The 8,432-nt window shown below is 36.4% G+C and overlaps 2 protein-coding genes across 3 annotated transcripts in view; one reads left to right on the top strand and one right to left on the bottom strand.

The window, feature by feature from the left end:
• LOC129444254 (sodium/hydrogen exchanger 9B2) overlaps positions 1–8,432 on the top strand; it is a 33,513-nt gene that overhangs the window by 24,855 nt on the left and 226 nt on the right. Inside the window, exon 12 of one of the 2 annotated variants that reach the window (XM_055204799.2) lies at positions 2,044–2,961. The exons of the other annotated variant lie outside the window; for it this stretch is intronic. Within the exon in view, the coding sequence (XP_055060774.2) occupies positions 2,044–2,105 (62 nt within the window). The 3' untranslated portion in view covers positions 2,106–2,961. Of the gene's footprint in view, positions 1–2,043; positions 2,962–8,432 lie in introns of those variants that run through there. 2 annotated transcript variants of the gene reach the window in all.
• cisd2 (CDGSH iron sulfur domain 2) lies at positions 5,904–8,111 on the bottom strand. Its single transcript, XM_055204805.2, has 3 exons — positions 7,879–8,111; positions 6,552–6,766; positions 5,904–6,222 (listed from the first exon to the last, which is right to left on the bottom strand). Exons 1-3 carry the CDS (start codon positions 7,979–7,981, stop codon positions 6,133–6,135), a joined length of 408 nt encoding a protein of 135 aa, XP_055060780.1. The 5' UTR covers positions 7,982–8,111; the 3' UTR covers positions 5,904–6,132.

Here is an 8,432-nt window from a genome sequence, read left to right as displayed (position 1 = left end):
TTTTTTTTAGTACTTAAGCTAATCTTAAAAACATAGGTGTCCATATCAGTGTTATTTTGAGATGTCATGAATATGAACTGAAATGCATTTAACATACTATCTCGTATTTCAAAAATGTATACCACTTTAAGTAATCTTGTACTCATCTTTCATACAAATATGGGTTCAAATGTATTACAAGTGTTACCTAAATACATTTTAAAATTACATTTTGGCCTTATTTCATATTAATGTACTAAAGAACAAAAAATAGGCTTGTAGGATGAATTAATAGGTGTGTACGACTTCACGAGGCGCTGCAAGAAATGACAAGTGGATGACGTCAGAGTAACGCGAGAGCGATTTGAAATCAGCCTCCTACGCAAGATTTCCCGAGGTACTGTGACGCTGATGGCGCTGGGTAAAGTTGGGCACACTTTAAAAAAGCAGCTGAACTCGACAGAACTGCGCCTCTTCCATTAATTGTATATTAGCAGGACAATTTATCTCCTACTTCTCAGCATTAGAAATACAAAGTGTGGCGTGTGAACTGACTTAAATGCGTGTGTGTCAAGGTGAATGCGTGAGACTTTAGAGCCCCGATTAGATGTATTTCCACTCACATACCTAACAACTGCTGAACAACGCAGACGCACAGTCCTCGTCTTTTCCACCACTCTCTCGCCTGTACTATTATAACTGACTGGAAAACTGAAGTTTTGCCAAACTTGCGATCTTAAAGAGGCTGGCGTAGCATCTAACTCTTGTGGAACACCACTTGCCATACTCGCTATCGCTGCTCATTAACTGACTGGACCGACGTCGACCTGACAAAAAACTGCAGAGTGCCAGAATGTAGATGGGCTCGCATAGAGCGCATACATAGGCGGAGCTCGGATGCATCGGCGCCAATCAGAGTTTCAGAGCTAAAGCGGGGCAACAGATTAGCTGTCCATAAAGAACCCGCGGATCTAACAGTAGTTCCGCATTACATTAATTATTTTGCACGCAAGTTTTTTTTATTTTCATACCGTGTATTCTCCGTTTAAATTCATGCACCGAACCGTGACCCTCGTACCGATTCGGTTCGAAACGAATACATGTACCGTTCCACCCCTACTACATTATAGCAAAAAGGCAGAATTTTGATAGCATTATAAATGCTAATTAAAGAATAATTGACGACGTGCCGCACATCCAATGTGGTAATGCGGCATGACGCAAAGCGGAGTGTATTACAAGGGATATGCATTTTATTAGTATGTGTGTTCAACATTTTGCTGTGTTAGGGGGCGCTTACACAAAGGCTGCGGCCACTTTGTGTTTGGATGAAACGCTCAGGTCGTCAATGTCACTTTTCACTCGGCCATCCAATCACAGTGGAGGAGGAGTGGGCCAAATATCACAACAACCAACCGGCACCTCGTTCAAAGACTGCTAAACAAAACAGAAGTATCATAGCAACCAAAGTGCTCAGCTGAAAAATGCTGGCAAGCGCCCAAAGTTGGCATCCGCCTTGCGGTTTAAGCTCCGTATGAAAGCTTTGGTGTACACGCCCCCTTAATGCAAGGCTCAACCACTAGGTACAGGAGCAAATGAAAGATGTATTTTCTTATGCATTTTGCAAGATGAAAATACCATGCATGTTATCTTGACAGGCAGTAGGTTTTAGAACGGAGCTAAACTTCAAACTGTTTTCTTGCCATAAACAACAAACTATGTTGAAAACAAACATGATAAGAGAGTTTACTGTAGATGGAAATATGACCACATGAGCCACCTCTTGGAGAATTTGCATGCTTGCTTTGCTTTTCACATGAACTTTTTTATGTGTTAAGCCGACGTTGCTTACGTTAAAGAAATGAGTGCTGTTGAGGGCATGAGGTTGATTCCCATAGGACACAAATGCTTTTATTATATGTAGCATTTGTACAAAGAAAAATCTCCTCATGCAGATAGCTTTGGTCACTCATAACAGGCCTAAACAAGATGCATTATATAGAATAGCATACTGCACTTTTTTACTGTTAAACACTATTGTAATTGTCATTTTCTGATTTGTAGCGATTAGTGAAGGTGCGTTATCGGCATCAGGGACTCCGGTGACATATGAAAGCGCCCTATGATACATTTAGAGGCTACCAGGTGTTTCTGGAATGGACTTTCCAGGACCTTTCCAGGATGTGAACATCACTGCATCTAAAAAGTTCTTCTCAGTGCACTTCCAAATTTATGTTGAGGTGCTGAGGTCAGAAGTGGAAGACGTGTTAATCAGGTGGAAATTCCCAGATTTTGATTACTAACTTTTTGAATGGAAACTGAATGGAGTAAGTGGTCATGGTTCATCTCCAAAACATGGAGCGATTTTGTTTTGCATCAAAAACAACAGGGATCATTCTGACACTATCAATGTTTTCAGTATTATTTCTAACTAGATGATGTTGATGTGATAATAGATAGTTTTTTATAGATAGATGTATTACGTAGTGGTCAGTGTTTTCTTAGGGCTCCAGTATTCAATTTATTGTATGACATAACAAAAAAACAGTAATCTGAAGGTGGAGCTCAACATGCATTTTGTTTACAGTGGAATTAAGTTACATTTAAAACATATTGAAAAATAGAATATTAAAATCATATGGGTGATTCTCACGAAAACTTGGTTTTAAAAATGTCAAGCATGAAAATGTAAAAATTGCTTAAATTTACTTTTTTCCCACCAGACATTGAAAAACAAAGTCTGGAGTAAATGGGAACATTAATTTAAAAACTTTTACTTATCATTTAACACTTTTTGTAACATAATTTAAAAAATTAGTCCTAAAAAATCTCATTACCGCAACAGTCAGAAAACATCAACACTGACATATTTTCAAAATGACATGACAAACCTGAAAGAGCATAATTTGGAGATTCTGCACATGCATTTAAAATCAAAGTATTATGCTTCTATTAATTAAATTAACATTTAATAAGCATCTGTTGCGGTAATGATAATCAAAATGTCGTGTAAGCGTTCTGACAAGACAATATTTCAAATTAACTGTAAAAAATGATCTTACCTGGTAGCCATCTTGAAGTAACTGGTCCATGTGTGCTTAAACTGTTCTCAAAAAGTGTTGCGGAGGATGAGAACATCAGGCATGGACACATCATTTTCCTAATTTTTCTTCATTATTATTATACATGAATATTCAGTAAATACTTTTTCTGTCATCTAAAGTAGTCTAGCAAAACATCCATTTATTTTTTTCTTAATATTTTTGTGTTAATTTGATTAAATTACAACATAACGCATGTTCAAACACAGCCGGACACATTGCGGTAATGAGAATTTCAGCAGAAAATGAGATAAAATTTTCAATTATAAATTATGTTGAAATCACACATTGTGCAAGGTAGAACACAGTATTGTGTTTATTCTGATGATTTTTAATGTTACTATATTACACATTTTAAAGCTAAAATCATTTGTGCCGTGGTGTTTCAATGGTTTCGTGAGAATCACCCATATAAGCCATTATATTGTTTTCTGCTTTTGAGCACCTAAGTTAAACATTTACAAGTTAATTTTAAGTCTGCTGTTTTTCTAACAGCAAATACACACATATTTTCTCATGGGGACATTTCACAAAACTTTTTAAGATGTCCAATAAAACTTTGTTGTCTCCAGAGTATGTATGTGAAGTTTTAGCCCAAAATACTATATAGATAATTTATTGTAACATGTTAAAATTGCCACTTTGTAGGTGTGAGCAAAAATGTGCCGTTTTTGGGTGTGTCCTTTAAAATGCAAATGAGCTGATCTTTGCACTAAATTGCAGTGCTGTAGTTGGATATTGCAGATTAAAGGGTGTTGTTATCCCCTTCTGACATCACAGGGGGAGCCAGATTTCAAATAGCTATTTTTTGACATGCCTGCAGAGAATGGTTTACCATAACTAAGTTACTGGCTTGATCTTTTTCACGTTCTAGGTTGATAAAACACTGGGGACCCAATGGGCTTTGTGCCCAGCCGCACTGCTTCCTGGGCTTCGGCCGGCTCCTTGTTTCCTGTCTGCCATTGTTGGACGGGCTGATTAATCCAGGTGTGTCTGATTATTGTTGTTGTGACTACTGAGGTCGGGCACACCTGGATTAATCCGTTTGTCCGGTGGTGGCGGACGGGAAACAAGGAGCTGGCTGAAGTTCGGGAAGTGGTGCAGCTGGGCATAAAGCCTATTATAGCACTTAAACATAGAAAAAAGTCAGACTTTTTTCTATGTCCCTTTTAAAAAAGCAAACTTTTTATGGCATCGTTGTCATAAACTGCATATTTAAATATGTTACTGCATCATCAGAGTCATGTGAATGGTTCTGTAGGTTTACCTATTTTTATTTATACTACTTAGTGAATTGAGAGTACTCAAGTTGAAGGTTTTATATGCTGGATTTGTCTCAAATGTGATGTTAATGCTACATGCAGACAAAACTGGTGAAGTTATTAAACAACACTGTTATACTAAAGCCTGACGTTATTCATCATCTTGCTCTTGTTTTTGTTAGCAGGCATTGTTGCTGCTCCTGCAGCAGTAAATGAACCACATTTGCCTTGTTAGTAAGTGAAAGGCAAAGAGCACCGCTCACATTTGGAAACTTATCTTGTTTTGTGATCTAAGGCAAAGCAGATGTAAATAAGCAGCACTGTTACTTTAGAGCAAGCAGTCCTAAAAGATGTGTAGTGGATTGTACCATTGTGTGTGTATGAAAGAAATGACACAAAAGGGGGCAGTTTCTTGTATAGGGTTTAGATTAATTCAGGACTATAATAGGACATTAGTTTTTACAAACATACCTTACAAAAAAAAACATTACGGGTATGCATCTTGAGACAAAACAATGGCATTGTGTCAGCACAAGGTGTTTATAATTTAAGGTGGCTTTTTAGTCTGGGAGTAGGATTAACCCTGTCTCGGAAACCGCCCCATAGTTAGTTAAAACTCATTTTGTCACACACTTATTCTTAGTTCTTATTCTGAGATCAAACACATTAACACTCATAATTATTATAATAATAATAGATGGGCAAAATAGCATTAACGTAAATTAATAAAAAAATATACATATGGACCAAAATTGCAAATATGAAGACATTAATAAAGTGTCCAGTAAATGCTTATGTATTTACAGTATACAAACTTCAACATACTCGGGCTATACAATATAGAGGACACAAAACAAGTTTAGTTAGACTTTTATTTTACAAAAGTTAAGCACATTCCAGTTACCATACAAATGTAACTTTTACAACAGCCTCTACAAGAGCCATCAAATATGACAAACCAGTTGGCACACCGAACCAAAGGATTGTCAACGTCTGCAGTTTACAACTGTTTTGATAGTGAACGCACACATGACATGAATTGTAATGTTGCAGTATGCAGGTTCAAGTAGAAAGTCATTAAGATAATGTTATATGAATAATCTGTAACAATAGAGTTGAACAAGGCATTTGTCACATTGTATTGTAACACGAAATGTCTATATTTATGCAAACACGTACTTGGTGTGCTGTAGTTACAAATAATGAAAATAATTTAGCAAAACTTTTAAAACTCTTGTTGGTTTAATAATAGTAATTCAATGGAATACGACAAACAAGTTTTTAAACCAACAAATAGAAAACTTACTTCACATAGAAAAGTTAAGGCGTGTGACTTTTTGTGCGGTCTCAAATGTGTCTTTCAGAATAATTTAGCACACTGTGCATGTAACAATACCAATATTAAAAGGCAACTTAAAAGTCAGACAAATTAAGAACGAAAAAGCCACTTTTGAGGACACACAGACTGACTGGCTATGATACCATCTACCTTTCCTTATTGTCGGTTATATTGCACACTACATTTGCAAAGTATAAAAGGATTAAACACACCAGAACAACGTAACAAAAGTAATCATTATAATTAATCTCTCAGGTGAACCACAACATCTAGATCAATGCCATCACAATTTAAAGACCTATGCATTTAAACACTAAAAAGATGAAAATAGTTTTAAGTACATTAAACAAAACCAAAGCAGGTTTAAAAGGAGGAGAATAGAAACGACAGCATTTTGAGTGGTCTTCTGCACACCGCCTACTCCTCTCCCTCTCTGGGCGCAACAGGTGGGCTACAGAATCCTCTTCTTGAGAATAAGTGGACCGACGTTGTCCCCCGTCAGCTCATTATGCTTTACATGCGATTTATCACACACAGGAAACTGCAAGAAAAGAAGTTTCACTTAAGTACTGATAGTGACTGTGGTTTAAGGGCACACTGATGATAAAGAGGAAGCCAAAAACGACACTTTTTTTCATTTTTAAAGTGTTAAACGAACAGTCTCAATATTCTCTTAAACGGGTCACATTATATATTCATATCACTGTTTGTAAAATGTCACAAAATTATTATAAGGAGAAATCAGGGGAAAAATTTCTCTCTCTTACCCTTGAAGAAGCCATCAAACCTTTAAAGGTCAAAATTCCTTTAACTTAAAAAAATTGTTTTATTTGCAAATTTTCCTTTCTGTATAGACATTTACCCTCTTACCGTTTTAGATCGCCAGCATCTGCAGTAACAAACATTTGCACTCCTCAGGTCCTCTATATCGATCTCATTTACCACTTTAGGGTTTTCCTTTTGGATTTTCAGGTTGATCAGACTGTCCCTTTGCTTTTTCTTCTTGGGCAGGAAGGGCCGGATGGTCAGATAACCCAGCAGTGCCAAAATGCCTAACAATGGCAAGAGCCGCAACCAATCTGAAACTAAGAGAGTCAGGTGTTAACATCATTATTTAGCATTGTCAATTCTAATTTAACTTAATTAAAAGTGCTTTTCATAATGCATGTTTTCCTGTTTTAAAAATGCACTTTTTTTGTTACTGCTTACATATGATGCTTATAAAATGATTCATTTTATTTTTCAATTCAATTTTATTTATTTTTCACAATTGTTTAATGCAGGCTAGGTCTTAAAAACGGTTTTAAAATGTTAAAGTACTACTACTACTAAATAATTCATATACTTATATTAATCTTATTTTTGCATGCATGCATGCATGCATGCATGCATGTGCTTTACTGATAACTCACCTTGCATAAACTGTTTTATAAACCAATGTAAAAGACCCAACTACTGTATGGACATCAACAACTAAGTGACCTAATGCATGCTTTAGTTCTCACAGTCATTTACATAAACATTTTAAAGCTTAGCATAAATTGCATAAATGTGCAACGTCAAGTGGACTGTAATGCGTCTATTGTATGTATGCATAGCTCTATTCACACATCATGAACCGCATGATATACAGGAACTTACTGTAAGTAAATGACAGTTAGACCTCCAAACCTCTCATTTTCAGTCTATGTAGGATGCTGTGACATTTTACATCTACAAACTGAGATGCATATATAACGTACCTCGTCTTATGATTGAAGTCACGTTAGTTTATAAAGAAAATGTCACAGTAAGTGAAACAAAGCACTGATCATGTTTGTTTAAGGCTGCGCATCATATCACACGATTTACACGATTTGTTTGTAACAACAGACACCAGTGTGAATTTGTAAAACATAAATCGTTAAATATAAATATTTAAAATCATTGAATGGACTTTTATGTGTAATATAAGTTAGATGCAGTGCAACTTGTTTATAATCTCCCACATTTCTAAGTGTAAGGAAGATCGTGCGATTTGCAATCTCTAACGTTAAACAAGGAAAGCAAGACGTGCACGTATACCGATTGTCGTTAAGTTAATACGTTATCTGAGAAACGATCAACAAAGAGACGACTCTTATCATCACTCTTCCTATGAAGGAATGTATGGGAATACACTTAACTTTACACGTGATATGTTGTGTGAAATACGCACCTGTAAGAAGCGCAAAATCTCCGATCTTTTCCGGCAGAGGAAGCTTTTTGAGGTAGACTGGAAGTTGTTTTTTGATAAACGTGGAGAGAGTGTCTAACACCATCTTGAATGACTTTGTGCACTTCTATTTGAAACCCAGCGAGATATTTCCTGGGATATTCTACGTCATCGCGCTGGTTCAGTTGCGTAGTCATTGCCGTTTGCGCATTCAGAGAATGAGAATATATGCGTAGATGTATTCATGAATACGTATAAACTTACGCTGCGCCGTAAAAGCGTTAACCAATCACCGTCTGCAGAGTTGGTTGAGTCCGATTGGCTCTTTACACCGCGCGACTTAATTTTAAATGTATTTGCTTTATTAAGTTCTAGTTGTACTACAAACATCGTTTTTGTGTAAAGAAATAAACTTTTTAAGCACGCTTGACTTCAAAAATAGAAACTCATTTGTTCACACCACTGTGTTTCACAGCCGAGCCATTACCAAACAACATTGCCCAGAATCCATTGCGCTCTTAAAGAAACTTACACAAAATGCCTATTTTCGTGATATA

Source organism: Misgurnus anguillicaudatus, chromosome 3 (genome assembly GCF_027580225.2).
Source record: "Misgurnus anguillicaudatus chromosome 3, ASM2758022v2, whole genome shotgun sequence".
Lineage (NCBI taxonomy): Eukaryota > Metazoa > Chordata > Actinopteri > Cypriniformes > Cobitidae > Misgurnus > Misgurnus anguillicaudatus.
This window is presented reverse-complemented; position numbering and strand designations above follow the sequence as displayed.